At 46.8% G+C, this 21,273-nt stretch overlaps 1 protein-coding gene across 2 annotated transcripts in view; it reads right to left on the reverse strand.

Moving 5' to 3' along the window:
• The window catches only part of LOC139546749 (transmembrane protein 163a-like), a 102,887-nt gene that overhangs the window by 76,180 nt on the left and 5,434 nt on the right, over positions 1-21,273 (reverse strand). For both annotated transcript variants that reach the window (XM_071355495.1, XM_071355494.1), the window contains exon 2: positions 9,824-9,943. In XM_071355495.1, the coding sequence (XP_071211596.1) occupies positions 9,824-9,943 (120 nt within the window). The remainder of the gene's footprint in view (positions 1-9,823; positions 9,944-21,273) is intronic.

Below are 21,273 nucleotides of genomic sequence, written 5' to 3' on the forward strand. Positions count from 1 at the left end.
GTCCCTGGAACTGAAAGCCACTATCCTGGCGTTGCAAGTGCCGTGCTCTACCAACTGAGCTACAGAGGACCACTACTACTAACAACCACAAATTGCCTACCGTTTGTCTAACAGATGAGACATTGCCTCATTTACATGTAATTGTCAAGTGTCACTGTGTTAACAAACCACCAAACGAGCTTCAATGCCATATAACACTCCTTCCATGGCCTCCAACTGCTCTTAAATTCTACTAAAACTAAATGCATGCTCTTCACTGCCCGCACCCGCCCGCCCGACTAGCATCACTACTCTGGACGGTTCTGACTTAAAATATGTGGACAACTATAAATACCTAGGTGTCTGGGTAGACTGTAAACTCTCCTTCTGTAACAGTCCTGACCTGTTTTATGTTGTTTTTATGTGTTTATGGTCAGGGCATGTGTTTTGGGTGGGCAGTCTATGTTATTCGTTTCTATGTTGGTTTTGGTTTGCCTGGTATTGTCACGTTCCTGACCTGTTTTCTGTTTAGTTTTGTGTGTTAGTTGGTCAGGACGTGAGTTTGGGTGGGCATTCTATGTTATCTGTTTCTATGTTGGTTTAGGGTTGCCTGGTATGGCTCTCAATTGGAGGCAGGTGTTTGGCGTTCCTCTAATTGAGAGTCATATTTAGGTAGGCTGTTCACAGTGTTTGTTTGTGGGTGATTGTCTCCTGTGTCTGTGTCGATGTTTGCACCATACGGGACTGTTTACGGTTGGTTCATTTCATGTAGTCTGTTCCTGTTCATTTCGTTCTTCACGTTGTATGTAAGTTCGTTGTTCAGGTCTGTCTACTTTCGTTTTGTTATTTTGTATCATTATCAAGTATAGTTCGTTTTCGTCTTGTCTTTAATAAATATTATGTGTTCACAACCCGCTGCGCCTTGGTTCCCTCACTACTCCTCCTTTTCGGTAGAAGAGGAGGAGGACCGCCGTTACAGAATCACCCACCAATCCAGAGCCAAGCAGCGGTGTAAACGGAGTAAGGGACAGCGAAAGAAGGAGGAATGGACTTGGGACGATGTATTGGACGGTAAAGGTTGCTACACATGGGAGGAGATCCTGGCTGGAAGGGATCGCCTCCCATGGGAACAGGTGGAGGCACTGAGGAGAGCAGAGGCTACTGGGTTGAAGAACCGGAGTTATGAGGGGACGCGTCTTGCACGGAAGCCCGTGAGTAACTCCCAAAAATTTCTTGGGGGGGGGCTAAGGGGTTGTGGGCCAAGGGCAGGTAGGAGACCTGCGCCCACTTCCCAGGCTAACCGTGGAGAGCGGGAGTACGGGCAGACACCGTGTTACGCAGTAGAGCGCACGGTGTCTCCTGTACGTGTGCATAGCCCGGTGCGGGTTATTCCACCTCCCCGCACTGGTAGGGCTAGATTGGGCATTGAGCCAGGTGTCATGAGGCCGGCTCAACGCGTCTGGTCTCCAGTGCGTCTCCTCGGGCCGGCATACATGGCACCTGCCTTACGCATGGTTTCCCCGGTTCGCCTACACAGCCCGGTGCGGGTTATTCCACCTCCCCGCACTGGTCGGGCGACCGGGAGCATTCAACCAGGTAAGGTTGGGCAGGCTCAATGCTCAAGAGAGCCAGTACGCCTGCACGGTCCGGTATTTCCGGCGCCACCTCCCCGCCCCAGCCTAGTACCTACAGTGCCTACACTACGCACTAGGCTACCAGTGCATTTCCAGAGCCCTGTTCCTCCTCCACGCACTCTCCCTATAGTGCGTGTATCCAGTTCGGTGCCTCCAGTTCCGGCACCACGCACTAAGCCTCCTGTGCGTCTCCAGAGCCCTGTACACACTGTTTCTTCTCCCCCTACTAATCCTGATGTGCTTGCCCTCAGCCCGGTGTCACCAGTGCCGGTACCACGCACCAGGTATAGAGTGGGCTTTGAGAGTCCAGTGTGCCCTGTCCCTGCTCCCCGCACTAGTATGAAGGTGCGTGTCCTTAGCCCGGTGCCTCAAGTTCCGGCACCACGCACCAGGTCTACAGTGCGCCTTATCCGGCCAGAGCCATCCGTCTCCCGAGCGCCATCTGAGCCATCCGTCTCCCGAGCGCCATCTGAGCCATCCGTCTACCCAGCGCCGTCTGAGCCATCCGTCTACCCAGCGCCATCTGAGCCATCCGTCTCCCCAGCGCCGTCTGAGCCATCCGTCTGCAATGAGCCTGCAAAGCCGCCCGTCTGCCATGAGCCTGCAAAGCCGCCCGTCTGCCATGAGCCTACAGAGCCGTCCGCCAGACAGGAGCCGCTAGAGCCGTCCGCCAGACAGGAGCCGCTAGAGCCGCCCGTCAGACAGGATCTGCCAGAGCCGCCAACCAGACAGGATCTGCCAGAGCCGCCAACCAGACAGGATCTGCCAGAGCCGCCAATCAGACAGGATCTGCCAGAGCCGCCAATCAGACAGGATCTGCCAGAGCCGCCAGCCAGACAGGATCTGCCAGAGCCGCCAGCCAGACAGGATCTGCCAGAGCCGTCAGCGAGCCATGAGCAGCCAGAGCCGTCAGCGAGCCATGAGCAGCCAGAGCCGTCAGCGAGCCATGAGCAGCCAGAGCCGTTAGAGAGCCATGAGCAGCCAGAGCCGTCAGCCTGCCATGAGCGTCCAGAGCCGTCAGCCTGCCATGAGCGTCCAGAGCCGTCAGCCTGCCATGAGCGTCCAGAGCCGTCAGCCTGCCATGAGCGTCCAGAGCCGTCAGCATGCCATGAGCGTCCAGAGCCGTCAGCCTGCCATGAGCGTCCAGAGCCGTCAGCCTGCCATGAGCGTCCAGAGCCGTCAGCCTGCCATGAGCGTCCAGAGCTGTCCCTCAGCCAGAAGCGGCTAGTAATTCAGAACTGCCCCTCAGTCCAGAGCTGTCTCTCTGTCCGGAGCTGCCCTTCAGTCCGGAGTTGCCCCTCTATCCTGAGCTACCTCTTTATCCTGAGCTACCTCTCTCTCCTAAGCTATCCCTCTGTCCTGAGCTATCCCTATGTCCTGAACTACCTTGTCCCAGAGCTGTCCTTGATTCTGGTGTTGCCCCTAAATTTAGGTGGGGTTATTTGGAGGGTGGTCATTGTGGGGAGGCTAAGGAAGCGGGGATTGATTATGGTGGGGTGGGAACCACGCCCGGAGCCTAAGCCACCACCGTGGTCAGATGCCCACCCAGACCCTCCCCTGGACTTTTTGGTGATGCGTTCGGAGTACGCATCTTGAGGGGGGGGTTATGTCACGTTCCTGACCTGTTTTCTGTTTAGTTTTGTGTGTTAGTTGGTCAGGACGTGAGTTTGGGTGGGCATTCTATGTTATCTGTTTCTATGTTGGTTTAGGGTTGCCTGGTATGGCTCTCAATTGGAGGCAGGTGTTTGGCGTTCCTCTAATTGAGAGTCATATTTAGGTAGGCTGTTCACAGTGTTTGTTTGTGGGTGATTGTCTCCTGTGTCTGTGTCGATGTTTGCACCATACGGGACTGTTTACGGTTGGTTCATTTCATGTAGTCTGTTCCTGTTCATTTCGTTCTTCACGTTGTATGTAAGTTCGTTGTTCAGGTCTGTCTACTTTCGTTTTGTTATTTTGTATCATTTTCAAGTATAGTCCGTTTTCGTGTTTGTTCGTTTTGTTTATTTAATAAATCATTCATGTATTCACAACCCGCTGCGCCTTGGCTCGATCACTACTCCACCTCTTCTTATGAAGAGAGAGAGGACAGCCGTTACAGGTATGGCTCTTGATTAGAGGCAGGTGGTTTGCGTTTTTCTCTAATCAAGAGTCATATTTAGGTAGGGCATTCTCACTGTTTGTTGGTGGGTGATTGTCTCCTGTGTCTGTGTTATGTCTTACACCATACGGGATTGTTTCGGTTGTTCGTTTCGTTTCGATGTCGTCTGTTACCTGTACGTAAGTTTATGTTTAGTTATGTAAGTTTATGTTCAGGTCTCGTCAACGTCGTTTTGTTATTTTGTAGTTTGGAAAGTGTTTTGTTTCGTTTCGTGTGCCATCGTAATTTATAATAAAGATGGCTTATTTCCCTGAGCCTGCGTTTTGGTCTGAAGATCCTTCTCTCCTCACCTCTTCCGAGGATGAGGAGAGCGTCACCCGTTACAGAATCACCCACCCACACGCTAAGACCAAGCGGCAAGGGAAAACGAAACGGAGTAAGGGACAGGAGAGAAAGGAGCAATGGACATGGGACGATGTTTTGGATGGAAAGGGTTGCTACACTTGGGAGGAGATCCTGGCTGGGAGGGATCGCCTCCCATGGGAACAGGTGGAGGCATTGAGGAGAGCAGAGGCTACCTGGGAGAGGAACCGGAGCTATGAGGGAACGCGTCTGGCACGGAAGCCAAAAAAGCCCGTGAGTAATTCCCAAAAATTTCTTGGGGGGGGGCTAGGAGATAGTGGGCCAAGGGCAGGTAGGAGACCTGCGCCCACTTCCCAGGCTTACCGTGGAGAGCGGGAGTACGGGCAGGCGCCGTGTTACGCAGTAGAGCGCACGGTGTCTCCTGTACGAGTGCATAGCCCAGTGCGGGTTATTCCACCTCCCCGCACTGGTAGGGCTAGATTGAGTATTGAGCCAGGTGTCATGAGGCCGGCTCAACGCGTCTGGTCTCCAGTGCGTCTCCTCGGGCCGGCATACATGGCACCTGCCTTACGCATGGTTTCCCCGGTTCGCCTACATAGCCCGGTGCGGGTTATTCCACCTCCCCGCACTGGTCGGGCAACCGGGAGTATTCAACCAGGTAAGGTTGGGCAAGCTCAATGCTCAAGAGTGCCAGTACGCCTCCACGGTCCGGTATTTCCGGCACCACCTCCCCGCCCCAGCCTAGTACCTACAGTGTCTACACTACGCACTGGTATCCTGAGCCCTGTTCCTCCTCCACGCACTCTCCCTGTAGTGCGTGTATCTAGCCCGGTGCCTCCAGTTCCGGTCCCACGCACTAAGCTACCAGTGCGTCTCCAGAGCCCTGTACCCACTGTATCTTCTCCCTCTACTAATCCTGATGTGCTTGTCCTCAGCCCGGTGTCACCAGTGCCGGTACCACGCATCAGGGATAGAGTAGGCTTTGAGAATACAGTGTGCCCTGTCCCTGCTCCCCGCACTAGTAGGAAGGTGCTTATCATTAGCACGGTGCCTCCAGTTCCGGCACCACGCACCAGGTCTACAGTGTGCCGTATCCGGCTAGAGCCATCCGTCTCACCAGCGCCATCTGAGCCATCCGTCTCCCCAGCGCCATCTGAGCCATCCGTCTCCCCAGCGCCATCTGAGCCATCCGTCTCCCCAGCGCCATCTGAGCCATCCGTCTCCCCAGCGCCATCTGAGCCATCCGTCTCCCCAGCGCCGTCTGAGCCATCCGTCTGCCAGGAGCCTGCAAAGCCGCCCGTCTGCCATGAGCCTGCAAAGCCGCCCGTCTGCCATGAGCCTACAGAGCCGTCAGCCAGACAGGAGCCGCTAGAGCCATCAGCCAGACAGGAGCCGCTAGAGCCGTCAGCCAGACAGGATCTGCCAGAGCCGCCAACCAGACAGGATCTGCCAGAGCCGCCAACCAGACAGGATCTGCCAGAGCCGCCAACCAGACAGGATCTGCCAGAGCCGCCAACCAGACAGGATCTGCCAGAGCCGCCAACCAGACAGGATCTGCCAGAGCCGCCAACCAGACAGGATCTGCCAGAGCCGCCAGCGAGCCATGAGCAGCCAGAGCCGTCAGAGCGCCATGAGCAGCCAGAGCCGTCAGAGCGCCATGAGCAGCCAGAGCCGTCAGAGCGCCATGAGCAGCCAGAGCCGTCAGAGCGCCATGAGCAGCCAGAGCCGTCAGAGCGCCATGAGCGTCGAGAGCCGTCAGCCTGCCATGAGCGTCGAGAGCCGTCAGCCTGCCATGAGCGTCGAGAGCCGTCAGCCTGCCATGAGCGTCGAGAGCCGTCAGCCTGCCATGAGCGTCGAGAGCCGTCAGCCTGCCATGAGCGTCGAGAGCCGTCAGCCTGCCATGAGCGTCGAGAGCCGTCAGCCTGCCATGAGCGTCGAGAGCCGTCAGCCTGCCATGAGCGTCGAGAGTCGTCAGTCAGCCATGAGCTGCCCTTCAGCCTGAAAAGGCTAGATACCCAGAACTGCCCATCAGTCCAGAGCTGTCTCTCTGTCCGGAGCTGCCTTTCAGTCCGGAGTTGCCCCTCTATCCTGATCTCCCTCTCTATCTTTATCTACTTCTATATTCTTATCTATCCCTCTGTCTTGATTTATCTCTCTGTCCCGGTGTTGTCCTTATTAGATATGTTGTTAAGGGGATTTTGTGGGGGTCAAAAGAGGGTGGACATTCTTGAAGGGAGGGAGTTAGGATGGACTATGGTGGTATGGGGACAGCGTCCTGAGCCGGAACCACCACCGTGGTCAACTGCCCACCCGGACCCTCCCCTGGACTTTGTGCTTGTGCGCCCGGCGTGCGCATCTTGAGGGGGGGGTACTGTAACAGTCCTGACCTGTTTTATGTTGTTTTTATGTGTTTATGGTCAGGGCATGTGTTTTGGGTGGGCAGTCTATGTTATTCGTTTCTATGTTGGTTTTGGTTTGCCTGGTATGGCTCTTGATTAGAGGCAGGTGGTTTGCGTTTTTCTCTAATCAAGAGTCATATTTAGGTAGGGCATTCTCACTGTTTGTTGGTGGGTGATTGTCTCCTGTGTCTGTGTTATGTCTTACACCATACGGGATTGTTTCGGTTGTTCGTTTCGTTTCGATGTCGTCTGTTACCTGTACGTAAGTTTATGTTTAGTTATGTAAGTTTATGTTCAGGTCTCGTCAACGTCGTTTTGTTATTTTGTAGTTTGGAAAGTGTTTTGTTTCGTTTCGTGTGCCATCGTAATTTATAATAAAGATGGCTTATTTCCCTGAGCCTGCGTTTTGGTCTGAAGATCCTTCTCTCCTCACCTCTTCCGAGGATGAGGAGAGCGTCACCCGTTACACCTTCCAGACTCATATTAAGCATCTTCAATCCAAAATCAAATCTAGAATCGTCTTCCTATTTCGCAACAAAGTCTGCTTCACGTTTGCTGTCAAACATACCCTCGTAAAACTGACTGTCCTACCGATCCTTGACTTTGGCGATATCATTTACAAAATAGCCTCCAACACTCTACTCAGCAAATTGGATGCAGTCTATCACAGTGCCTTTTGTCACCAAAGCCCCATTTACAACCCACCACTGCGCCCTGTATGCTCTCGTTGGCTGGTCCTCGCTACATATTCGTCGCCAAACCCACTGGCTCCAGGTCATCTATAAGTCTTTGCTAGGTAAAGCTCCGCCTTATCTCAGCTCACTGGTCACCATAGCAACACCCACCCATAGCACGCGCTCCAGCAGGTATATTTCACTGGTCATCCCCAAAGCCAACACCCCCTTTGGCTGCCTTTCCTTCCAGTTCTCTGCTGCCAATGACTGGAACGAATTGCAAAAATCACTGAAGTTGGAGACATATCTCCCTCACTAACTTTAGGCATCAGCTGTCAGAGCAGCTTACCGATCGCTGCAGCTGTACACAGCTCATCTGTAAATAGCCCACCCAACTACCTACCTCATCCCATATTTGTTTTTGTTTTTCTGCTCTTTTGCACACCAGTATTTCTACTTGCACATCCTCATCTGCACATCTATCACTCCAGTGTTAATTGCTAAATTGTAATTACTTCGCCACTATGGCCTATTTATTGCCTTACCTCCTTACTTCATTTGCACACACTGTATACAGATTTTTCTATTGTGTTATTGTCTGTACGTTTGTTTATCCCATGTGTAACTCTGTGTTGTTGTTTTTGTCGCACTGATTTGCTTTATCTTGGCCAGGTCACAGTTGTAGATGAGAACTTTTTCTCAACTGGCCTACCTGGTTAAATGAAATAAAGGTGAAATAAAAATTTAATAAAAAATAAACAAACGCCACTATTCTGGAAGGTGCAACATTAGAATATACATTAGGTTTATTCCACTGTAGATACTCATTACCATGTGGACAATCAAGCTATTTGGATAGATCTGAATTAGAGTGAAGGGCCTTGCTCAAGGGCACATCGTCTGCTGTCCCCACTTACTTCAAGACGTCCACCATTGTTCCTGTACACAAGAAAGCAAAGGTAACTGAACTAAATGAATATCGCTCTGTAGCACTCACTTCTGTCATCATTAAGTGCTTTGAGAGGCTAGTTAAGGATCCTATCACCTCTACCTTACCTGACATCCTAGACCCACTTCAATTTGCTTACCGCCCCAATAGATCCACAGAGAGACTGAAAAACAGCTTCTATTTCAAGGCCATCAGACTGTTAAATAGCCATCACTAGCCGGCTACCACCCGGTTACTCAACCCTGCACCTTAGAGGCTGCTGACCTATATACATAGACATGTAATCCCTGGTCACTTTAATAATGGCACACTAGTCGCTTTAATAATGTTTACATACTGCTTTACTCATTTCATATGTATATACTGTATTCTATTCTGAAGTATTTTAGTCCATGCCACTCCGACATTGATCGTCCTAATATTTATATATTACTTAATACCAATCTTTTACTTTTAGATTTGCGTGTATTGTTGGGAATTTTTAGATACTACTGCACTGTTGGAGCTAGGTACACAAGCATTTCACAGCACCTGCAACATCTGCTAAATATGTGTATGTGACCAATACAATTTGATTTGATTTGATTTTGTCTACTCCAAACCTCCAACGTTTTATATTCTATTTTTCTGTTGAGTTTGCAGACACTTATGACTGAGCCAGTTTAAAGATGCTCCACTTTGTGCAACTACTTCGTACAATCAAAAGCTGGTTTATGAAAGGAAACAAAATGTTGATTCTGAGCCACAGCTGTTCGCAGCTAGCAACAGTAAGCTGTACTTTGAGTCACGCAAGGCCGTTTATGGCAATACAACTGTAATATAAAACACTGAGGTGAGAGACAGTTACACCTGAAAGAGGACAAAAGACATCCTCCTCGGAAGAAAGCTTGAAAAGGTTACATGATGACACCGCTGCCTTTCACAGAGATATTTAAAAGTCAAACCTGCCAAGTGAATGCACCACACCATAAAGACAACCCTGACCCCTTTTCATGGTGTCGAAGGTCACAGGAAAGTTCAAGGGCCCTAAAGTGACTTGTAACAGGAAGTTGGAATGTAATGCCCTAGTGTGCTTTGAACCTGAAGAGACAATCTCTCTCTTCTTTATCTCTTGAATCTAAACACCAAAATACACCAAACAGAATGAGTCCTCATGAAGTGAACTTTTTGACATGACGCGACTAGCAATGAATGGCAGCACTGCAAGAGTATTTTCCCGAATTGTAGTTCATAGGCCTGCTTTCTTTTTTCACAGTGCATTGTGAAGGCTTCAAAATAATTATGTTCTACAATATTTATGAACAAGAGTTAGATTTGGTCTTCTGTTCTGTCTGATTGCAAAGTTATCTTTCTGTTGTTTTGTACAGTAGTGCCAATGGGCCAGAAATTTAGTGGCAGGTTGGTTTAGCTTACAAATGCTTCAAAAGACTATCCACGTTTTTTCCCCCTCTCATTCTTTCTTCTGGTCTTTTTATTGTTGTACTGAGTTATAATTGAGTGTAACAAACATATTGACAACAAAATATTACAGTATAGCCTTTTTTGCAATAAAAATATTCTGTCACACTTCACCATGAGCACCAAGTTAAAAACCTAATAGCAATGCTCATCAAGAAACATCTGGAACCACAGTCACTCAGGGACATTCACTTAACAATATAAAACAGTTGAAGGACACCAGGGTACACTAAACCATTGAAGGACACCATTTAATGGTATGTACTCACTGAACGCTGCCACTGCCAGGATGAGTGTCACCACGATGGAGATCCAAGACACCCACAATGCCTTCTTCCTGTAGTTTTGAGCCTCGTGGGGCTTTAGTCGCATGCTGCTTTCCAGCAGGCCTGTAGAGAGGTGAGAAACTGGTGGTTAATGGCAGCCCCCATGCACGTCAAACCAAAGGCAGGAGAAGAATACACCACAACAAGAGCTAATTAACACTGCCTCAAACCACAATGGAGTAGTTCTCCCTCTCCTCCTGTCCCAGCTAGCAAAGAAAGCACTGGGTCAGTGAATATGTAATTTGCTAGGTGTTGTAGGGAGGTAAAGGGTGCATGACTCACTGAGAGCAAGGTACAACACAGCTACATTTAATTAGCTTGACTAAATTGTTTCTCAGGACACGGCAGGGCTCACTAATTTGCTGCTCTTTTTGATAAAGGATGAATTAAGTTTGCTGTTGCGAAGTTAAATACAGTGTGCTGACAAGTGGCGGTGTGATCATGGACCCATGAAGACAGACTCCTGAGAAGAAAAGGCACAGAGAGAGAATTACTAGATATTGGGATTGTGAATCTGGCGTGGCTTCCTTCTCCATTGTCATGTGGCTTCGTGTGAATGAGCAGTAAGACTTAACATTTTATACACACTGACTGACAGGAGATTGCAAAGTCATGTAGTGATATCATAAGGGTGGAAAACAACATGGGAACCCCTCCTCTCATTTTATTCTGATCCTAACAGTCCCATGCTAGGGGACAAGGGCACTCTCTCTGAGAAATTGCCTGGGAGGACAATAGTGATAGAATTTTCACAGAATATTCACAGCTCTTCTCCCAGTCCCTTCATTCATTGATTTGTATTCAGTGGGAGGCAGGAATAATGGCGCCGGAGGAGATGGCTGCCATTTTACAGATTTATTGTGTGTGTTTTTTCGCGTTATTTGTAACTTATTTTGTACATAATGTTTCTGCCACCGTCTCTTATGACCGAAAAGCGCTTATAGATATCAGGACAGAGATTACTCACCCCGTACTGGAATAAGATATTTTTCTTTAACCAGTTGGACGTAAAGGATTTACTTCAGACACCCGACAAGGCCCTCATCCCCGTCATTCGCAGGAGAAAGCGACAGAGATATCGGGGACGTAGGTCTGGGTGCCTTGTAAGGAACCGACGGCGAGTGGGTAATCTGCCTTTACCATCGGTCCTTATAGCCAACGTACAATGATTGGATAATAAAACAGATGAACTACGAGCACGTATATCCTACCAACGGAATATTTCAAAACTGTCATATCTTATGTTTCACCGAGTCATGGCTGAACGACGACATGAATAACATACAGCTGGCGGGTTTTACACTTTTTCGGCAGGATAGAACAGCTGCCTCTGGTAAGACAAGGGGTGGCGGTCTGTATATATTTGTAAACAGCTGGTGCACGAAATCCAAGGGAGTCTCAAGGTTTTGCTCGCCTGAGGTAGAGCATCTCATGATAAGCTGTAGACCACACTATTTACCAATCTATATTCTTCCTAGCTGTCTATTTACCACCACAAACTGATGCTGGCACTAGGACCACACTAAATGAGCTGTATACTGCCATAAGAAAACAGGAAAACGCTCATCCAGAGGTGGCACTCCTAGTGGCCAGGGACATTAATGCAGGGAAACTTAAATCAGTTCTACCTCATTTCTACCAGCATGTTAAATGTGCAACCAGAGGGAAAAAAACTCAAGACCACCTTTACTCCACACACAGAGACGCGTACAAAGCTCTCCCTCGCCCTCCATTTGGCAAATCTGACCATAATTCTATCCTCCTGATGCCTGCTTACAAGCAAAAACGAAAACAGGAAGCACCAGTGACTCGGTCAATAAAAAAGTGGTTAGATGCTAAGCTATAGGACAATTTTTCTAGCACAGCCTGGAATAAGTTCTGGGATTCTTCCGATGGCATTGAGGAGTACACCACATCAGTCACTGGCTTTTTCAACAAGTGCATCAATGACGTTGTCCCCACAGTGACTGTACGTACATACCCCAACCAGAAGCCATGGATTACAGGCAACATCCGCACTGTGCTAAAGGGTAGAGCTGACACTTTCAAGGAGCGTGTCACTAGGTTGGGCATTCTAGTTTCTTTATTTCTATGTTTTCTGTTTCTATGTTTTGGCCGGGTATGGTTCTCAATCAGGGACAGCTGTCTATCGTTGTCTCTGATTGGGAATCATACTTAGCCAGCCTGTTTTTCCACCTTAGTTGTGGGTATTTGACTGTGTTAGTGGCCTGTATAGCCCTAGACAGCTTCACGTTCGTTTTTGTTGTTTCTTGTTTTGTTGGCACCTTGGTCCGGTCATTTCCCTGACGACGTTCGTGACAGAGCGGGACTCTAAACCGGAAGCTTTCTCTGGTCAGGGCGTGACACAAACAGGCAAAGCGTCAATACAGGACTAATATTGAATCGTACTACACCGGCTCCGATGCTTGTCGGATGTGACAGGGCTTGCACACTATTACAGACTACAAAGGTAAACACAGCCGCTAGCTGCCCAGTGACGCAAGTCTACCAGACGAGCTAAATGACTTCTATGCTCGCCTCGAGGCAAGTAACACTGAAACATACATGAGAGCCTCAGCTGTTACGGATGACTGTGTGATCACACTCTCCGTAGCCGATGTGAGTAAGACCTTTAAACAGGTCAACATTCACAAGGCCAGATTACCAGGATGTACTTGCGCTGACCAACTGGCAAGTGTCTTCACTGACATTTTCAACCTGTCCCTGACCGAGTCTGTAATACCAACATGTTTCAAGCAGACCACCATAGTCCCTGTGCCCAAGAACAGTAAGGTAACCTGCCTAAATGACTACCGACCCGTAGCACTCACGTCTGTAGCCATAAAGTGCTTTGAAAGGCTGGTCATGGCTCACAGCAACACCATCCCAGAAACCCTAGTCCCACTCCAATTTGCATACTGCCCCAACAGATGGTAAGGGTAGGTAACAACACATCCGCCATGCTGATCCTCAACACGGGGGCCCCTCATGGGTGTGTGATCAGTCCCCTCCTGTACCCCATGTTCACTCATGACTACATGGCCAGGCACGACTCCCAACGCCATCATTAAGTTTGCCAATGACACAACAGTGGTAGGCCTGATCCCTGACAACAATGAGACAGCCTATATGGAAGAGGTCAGAGACCTGGCAGTGTGGTGCCAGGACAACAACCTCTCCCTCAATGTGATCAAGACAAAGGAGATGATTGTGTACTACAGAAAAAGGAGGACCGAGCACGCCCCCATTCTCATCGACAGGGCTGTGGTGGAGCAGGTTGAGTGCTTCAAGTTCCTTGGTGTCTACATCACCAACAAACTATCATGGTCCAAACACACAAAGACAGTTGTGAAGAGGGCACGACAAAGCCTCAGACTGAAAAGATTTGGCATGGGTCCTCAGATCCTCAAAAAGTTATACTGCTGCACCATCAAGAGCATCCTGACTGGTTGCATCACTGCCTGCTCGGCCTCCAACCGCAAGGCACTACAGAGGGTAGTGCGTACGGCCCAGTGCATCACTGGGGCCAAGCTTCCTGCCATCCAGGACCTCTATACCAGGCGGTGTCAGAGAAAGGCCCTAAAAATTGTCAAAGACTCCAGCCACCCTAGTCATAGACTGTTCTCGCTGCTACCGCACGGCAAGCGGTACTGGAGCGCCAAGTCTAGGTCCAAAAGGCTTCTTAACAAGCTTCTACCATCAAGCCATAAGACTCCTGAACAGCTAATCAAATGGCTATCCAGACTATTTGCATTGAGTCTGTACCGGTACCCCCTGTATATAGCCTCGCTATTGTTATTTTACTGCTACTCTTTAAATATTTATTACTTTTATTTATTTAATTTGTATCTATTTTTCTTCAAACTGCATTTTTAAGTTAAGGGCTTGTAAGTAAGCATTTCACTGTAAGGTCTACACCTGTTGTATTCGGCGCATGTGAAAAATACCATTTGATTTGACTTGATTTGAATGTCATCAGGACCCAACAGATCTTATCACTTGTTGAGCACTGACCTGCAATCAGCTGTGTGTGTGTGTGTGTGTGTGTGTGTGTGTGTGTGTGTGTGTGTGTGTGTGTGTGTGTGTGTGTGTGTGTGTGTGTGTGTGTGTGTGTGTGTGTGTGTGTGTTTAGTGAGTGAGAGAGCAGCAGGGAAGGATGCAGCCTCGTTCAACTCACATGATCCACATCTAGGATCAGCAGTGGAAGCATGTGCCCAACAAACCCCTCTGTAGACACATGCACACACACACACACACTACATTTGCCGTCATGATGATAAACAGCATACATTGGATGATTCACACTTTCCCTTTCCCAGAACTACGGAGGGTAAAGATCACTGTATACGTAGTGGCTAGTGTTTAATTCATCCCAGAGAAATACATAGATTTTCCATCCATGTTGATTTTGTGGATTGAATAGATTCAGAATGTTCAACATACTCATATTGGCAGTAATTCCAATTTTCTCCCTCTAATGGATAGGTAATTAGATTCCCATGACACTCTAGGCTATGAGTATAATCTCTCTTAGAATGTTAATAAATTATATGAATAAAACCCATGGCACCCTCCCTTTCAAAAGGTAGATCCAACAGAATGTCAATTCACTCTGACATTCCACTCCTCCCCACAGTCTCCCATATTGCCAGCTGTCAATTAAAAACACTCCTAAATGAGTCAACACACTGAATTGATTGGTTGGGGTGATTCCAAGTAACACATGATGGGTGTCTGAAGACTCTGAAACCTCAGCTTAAATCTATGAGGAGCAGAAAGGCACAGTTGTAGACACACAGACACAGATACAGTATGTTATATCTAACATGTACACTACCATTCAAAAGTTTGGGTCACTTAGAAATGTCCATGTTTTTGAAAGAAAAGCAACTTTTTTGTGCATTAAAATAACATCAAATTGATCAGAAATACAGTGTAAACATTGTTAATGTTGTAAATGACTATTGTAGCTGGAAACAGCACATTTTTTATGGAATATCTACATAGGCATACAGAGGCCCATTATCAGCAACCATCACTCCTTTGTTCCAATGGCATGTTGTGTTAGCTAATCCAAGTTAATAATGTTAAAAGGCTAACTGATCATTAGAAAACCCTTTTGCAATTATGTTAGTACAGCTGAAAACTGTTGTACTGATTAAAGAAGGAATACAACTGGCCTTCTTTAGACTAGTTGAGTATCTGTAGCATCAACATTTGTGGGTTCGATTACAGGCTCAAAATGGACAGAAACAAAGAGTGTTAAATATATATTTATTTCACAGAAGGACAAGTTCACCAATAGAATACATCAACTTTGGGGGATAGTAGATTGGAATACAGAATGGAATATGTTCCGGGATTCCTCCGATGGCATTGAAGAGTACACCACATCAGTCACTTGCTTTATCAATAAGTGCATTGAGGACCTCGTCCCCACAGTGACTGTACGTACATACCCCAACCAGAAGCCATGGATTACAGGCAACATTCGCACTGCCGCTTTCAAGGAGCAGGACTCTAACCCGGAAGCTTATAAGAAATCCCGCTATGACCTCCGACGAACCATCAAACAGTCTAAGCGTCAATACAGGACTAAGATCGTATCGTACTACACTGGCTCCGATGCTCGTCGGATGTGGCAGGGCTTGCAAACCATTACAGACTACAAAGGGAAGCACAGACGAGAGCTGCCCAGTGACACGAGCCTACCAGACAAGCTGAATAACTTCTATGCTCGCTTCGAGGCAAGTAACACTGAAAAATGCATGAGAGCATCAGCTGTTCCAGACGACTGTGTGATCATGCTCTAAGCAGCCGATGTGAGTAAGACCTTTAAACAGGTCAACATTCACAAAGCCGCAGGGCCAGACGGATTACCAGGACGTGTACTCCGAGCATGCGCTGACCAACTGGCAAGTGTCTTCACTGACATTTTCAACCTCTCCCTGTCTGAGTCTATAATACCAACATGTTTCATCACTGCCTGGTATGGCAACTGCAAGGCACTACAGAGGGTAGTGCGTACAGCCCAGTACATCACCGGGGCCATTCTCCATTCTCTCATCAAGTTTAACCCATGTTTATTTGCTTGTGTTAACTAGACCGACTGGCTAGCCTCATGGCTCTGCGGTCTTGGGAGTCCACAAAGCTTCGGCTTTTCATCTTACCGCTTTTTACTGCGATTGGTTCACGCAGCCGGGTCACTGCCTGCTCTGCCTTTGCTCTTGAAAACCCTTCTTCATGGAGCAGGGCCAAGACATACCAGTTACGAAGCTGTTCTGCTGCCCAGGATTACGAATACTGCGCCACAGTTGTTTGCTTCTTCCTTAGGCTTTATTGCTTGACGTCTTATGTCATGGCGCTGGCTGCTCTGTCCCGAAAGAGCCCGCTTGCTGCATCTATCCAGACTGACTTGCTGCAGCCTGGTAGACAAGACAACCCTATGAGGGCCCAGGGAGACCCCATCCCAAAACATGGTGACCATGCCGTTTGGGATGGAAGAGCTAAGATACAAATGCCCAAGATGGCGTAGCAGTAGAACGTGTGTATTTGTCGTTGTCTTATCCCGTGTCTTATCCCGTGTAAATAGCCAGTCAGAACCATTTACTAGCCCAAGCCCGCTAGCTTTTCTGAACGCTGTGTCCCCTGCTCGCCTAGCGTAGTAGTGACTACCGAACGGCACCCTGACTCGCCTATTGCTGCTCTTTTGACCCTATGATCACTCGGCTACACAGCTGATGCCCCCTGGACTGTTTCAATAACACGGTACTTCATTTTGTTTACCTGTCGGCCCAAACCTTCAACTCAGGTCCTATATGTACCTAACTGACCCTAACTGACCCGCTCTGCCCATCGCCATTTACCCGGTGTTGTCTTAGCTCTCCTGATCAACACCTGTGATTGCTTTATGCTAGAGGTCGACCGATTAATCGGGAGGGCCGATTTCAAGTTTTCATAACAATCGGTAATCAGCATTTTTGGACACCGATTATGGCCGATTACATTGCACTCCACGAAGAGACTGCGTGACAGGCTGACTACCTGTTATGCAAGTGCAGCAAGGAGCCAAGGTAAGGTGCTAGCTAGCATTAAACTTACCTTATGAAAAACAATCAATCTTAACATAATCACTAGTTAACTACACATGGTTGATGATATTACTAGTTTATCTAGCTTGTCCTGCGTTGCATATAATCGATGCGGTGCCTGTTAATTTATCATTGAATCACAGCCTACTTTGCCAAACGGGTGATTTAACAAGCGCATTCACGAAAAAAGCACTGTCGTTGCACCAATGTTTACCTAACCATAAACATCAATGCCTTTCTTAAAGTCAATACCCAAGTATATATTTTTAAACCTGCATATTTAGTTAATATTGCCTGCTAACATGAATTTCATTTTAACTAGGGAAATGGTGTCACTTCTCTTGCGTTCTGTGCAGTCAGAGTCAGGGTATATGCAGCAGTTTGGGCCGCCTGGCTTGTTGCGAACTGTGTGAAGACCATTTCTTCCTAACAAAGACAGTAATTAATTTGCCAGAATTGTACATAATTATGACATAACATTGAAGGTTGTGCAATGTAACAGCAATATTTAGACTTAGGGATGCCACCCCTTAGATAAAATACAGAACGGTTCTGTATTTCACTGAAAGAATAAACGTTTTGTTTTCGAAATGATAGTTTCCGGATTTGACCATATTAATGACCTAAGGCTCGTATTTCTGTGTGTTATTATATTATAATTAAGTCTATGATTTGATAGAGCAGTCTGACTGAGCGGTGGTAGGCAGTTAGAAAATGTGTCATTGGCTTTGATATTCTGATTTGTTAGAGACAATCCAATCGCTGATGACTTTGTTTTGTACAACACCACCCATGCCCCTCGTCACCACCAACGACTTCAATAGTGGCAGTCTCAGACTAAAGTATTTAGCAAGCAATAGAGCAGTGGAAGAATGTAGTATAAGTCGTCAGGCTAGGACACTTTAGCCTTCGGGGATAGCCGATGAGAGAAAAAGGGGGGGGGGGGGAAGAGAGTAGGAAAAGAGTGCCAGCCTCTTATGCACGCTCTCTGTTTTACAGTTGTTACATTTTTTGTGGAGAAGTGGTGTGACTATACAGATTGTTCCTTCCTACACTCTGTTTTCCATGGTCCTATACTCCCTGCGGGATCTTTTGGATGGAGAGAAGGTTCATCTTTCTCTGCCTGCCAAGGCCCCGACAGTTATACAGTTTATCCATAACTGTTGTGTCGTCTCTAAGGGGGGCATGTTGCTTATGCCCAGTCGCTAAGCTTTTAGCTCGTCCTGGGACATGTCTATTGTGCTTAAAGCTTGGAGATATAATATTTCTCCAACTTATGCTTTACTACTGCCCTAAGCGTATGTCTGGACTGTGCTCTACCAGCCACTGTTCGCGCCTGTAGTCTGCCCAGAGGTTTTTCAGGTTAATGTACCGAACCCCATCTTTGGCTCGGGTCAATTTTTTTTCTTCTCGCATTGTTGCACCTTAGGAGACTATGGCTTTTCACCTGTCGCCTTCCCTAGAAAGGTGTCCCTGTCGTTGTCCAGTTCGTGCGGTTCGCATCAACTTGGATTGTAAGAGAGCTTGGGCAAGGGTGTCATGCTCTTCTCTCATTGGGACAATATTCTGATGAGTTTACCTATTGGGAACTGTTTTTGGAACATATCTCAGTTGGTATTTGGTATTTTATTAGGAACCCCATTAGCTGTTGCAAAAGCAGCAGCTACTCTTCCTGGGGTCCACACAAAACATGAAACATAATACAGAATGACATAATACAGAACATCAATAGACAAGGACAGAACGACATACTTTTTTTTTTAAAGGCACACGTAGCCTACATATCAGTACATACACACAAACTATCTAGGTCAAATAGGGGAGAGGCGTTGTGTCGCGAGGTTTTGCTTTATCTGTTTCTTTCAAACCAGGTTTGCTGTTTATTTGAGCAATACGAGAAGTTCCATGCAATAAGGGCTCTATATAATACTGTACGCTTTATTGAATTTGTTCTGGATGTGGGGACTGTGAAAAGACCCCTGGTGGCATGTCTGGTGGGGTAAGTGTGTGTGTCAGAGCTGTGTGTAAGTTGACAATGCAAACAATTTGGGATTTTCAACACATTAATGTTTCTTATAAAAAGAAGAAGTGATTCAGTCAGTCTCTCCTCAACTCTTAGCCAAGAAAGACTCCATAGACATCCATAGTATTTATATCAGCTCTCTGATTACAATTAAGAGCAAAACGTACCGCTCTGTTCTCGGCCAGCTTAACTAGGTCTTTCCTTGCAGCACTGGACCACACGACTGGACAATAATCAAGATTAGACAAAACTAGCAGAACATACTTTTTGAAGTGTGGTGTCAAAAAAGTAGAGTATCTCTTTATTACGTCTAGACCTCTCCCCATATTTACAACCATTGAATCTATATGTTTTGACCTAGACAGTTTACAGATTAAAGATATGACAGATAGGAGTGGCTATATAGTCAGCTACCATCCTCAGTAGCTTTCCATCTAAGTTGTCAATGCCAGGAGGTTTGTCATTATTGATCGATAACAATCATTTTTACACCTCTCCCACACTAACTTTACAAAATTCAAACTTGCAATGCTTTTCTTTCATTATTTGTTTTTTTTTATGCATGAATACAATTGCTGTTCATTGTTGGCATTTCCTGCCTAAATTTGCCCACTTTGCCAATGAAATAATAATTAAAATAATTGGCAACATCAAATGGTTTTGTGATGAATAAGCCATCTGATTCGATGAAAGGTGGAGTTGAATTTGTCTTTCTGCCCATAATTTAATTTAAAGTACTCAAAAAAAATCATTCTTTATATCATTGATCTTGGCTTCATAATAAAGTTTATTCTTCTTTTTGTTGAGTTTAGTCACATAATTTCTCAATTTGCAAGAAGTAAGCCAGTCAGATGTGCAGCCAGGCTTATTAGCCACTCCTTTTGCCCCATCTCTTCCAACCATACAGTTTTTCAATTATTCATCAATCCATGGAGCCTTAACAGTTCTAACAGTCAGTTTCTTGACAGGTGCATGTTTATCAATAATTGGAAGAAGCAATTGCATAAATTGTGTAAAGTGCACCATCTGGATGCTCCTCATTAATCACATCAGAGCAACACATATTTTTAACATCATCCACCTAAGAGTCACAGCAAAATCTTTTGTATGATCTCTTATACACTATTTTAGACCCAGCTGTTGGAACTTTGGCTTTCCTGGATATAGCCACTATATTGGGATCATTGCATCCAATGGGTACGGATACAGCTTCAGAACAAAGTTCTACAGCATTAGTAAAAATGTGATCGATACATGTAGATGATCTTGTTCCTGTAGTGTTTGTAAACACCCTGGTAGGTTGATTAATAACCTGAACCAGATAACAGGCACTGGTTACAGTAAGAAGCTTCCTGTTGAGCGGACAGCTTGATGAAAACCAGTCAATATTCAGGTCCCCAAGAAAGTAGACCTCTCTGTTTACATCACATACACTATCAAGCATTTCACACATATTATTTAGATACTGACTGTTAGCACTTGGTGGCCCATAGCAATACCCCAAAAGAAAAGGCTTTAGATGTGCCAAGTGAACCTGCAACCACAACACTTCAATAACACTTGACATAAGATCTTCTCTAAGCATTACAGGGATATGGCTCTGAATATATACAGCAACACCTCCCCCAAAATAATTTCTGTCTCTTCTATAGATGTTATATCCTTGTATTGCTACTGATGTATCATCAAATTAATTATCTAAGTGAGTCTCATAAATGGCTAATATATGAATGTTATCTGATGTTAGCAAGTTATTGATTTCATGAACCTTATCAGAGATAGACATAAAACTGAAAAGAACAAACAAAGCAAGAGAAAAACATATACCTTCAGCAGTCCATTAATCAATTGGTGTGTGTGTGTGTGTGTGTGTGTGTGTGTGTGTGTGTGTGTGTGTGTGTGTGTGTGTGTGTGTGTGTGTGTGTGTGTGTGTGTGTGTGTGTGTGTGTGTGTGTGTGTGTGTGTGTGTGCGTGCGCGCGCTACGAAACCATAGGCTTGGCTCTCTCATCCCTTCCAGGCTTCTGGGAGGGAGGGTGGACAAGGAGCCTGTCATAACAGATGCAAGCAATGTCCCCATGCACTCTGGCAGCTTTCATGGCTGGGATCAGTTCTTTCCTCTTCTGGCGCACAGCTTCTGGATAGTCCTCGTTGAGGAAGATATACGTTCCTCTCAAGTTCTTTGCTCTTTCCAGAACAGCTACCTTGTCCTTGAACCTCAGGAACTTGACCACTACTGGCCTGGGCCTATCACCTGGGCCTGTCACCTGGGCCTATCACC

The sequence above is a fragment of the Salvelinus alpinus genome, chromosome 20, assembly GCF_045679555.1.
Source record: "Salvelinus alpinus chromosome 20, SLU_Salpinus.1, whole genome shotgun sequence".
Classification (NCBI taxonomy): Eukaryota; Metazoa; Chordata; class Actinopteri; order Salmoniformes; family Salmonidae; genus Salvelinus; species Salvelinus alpinus.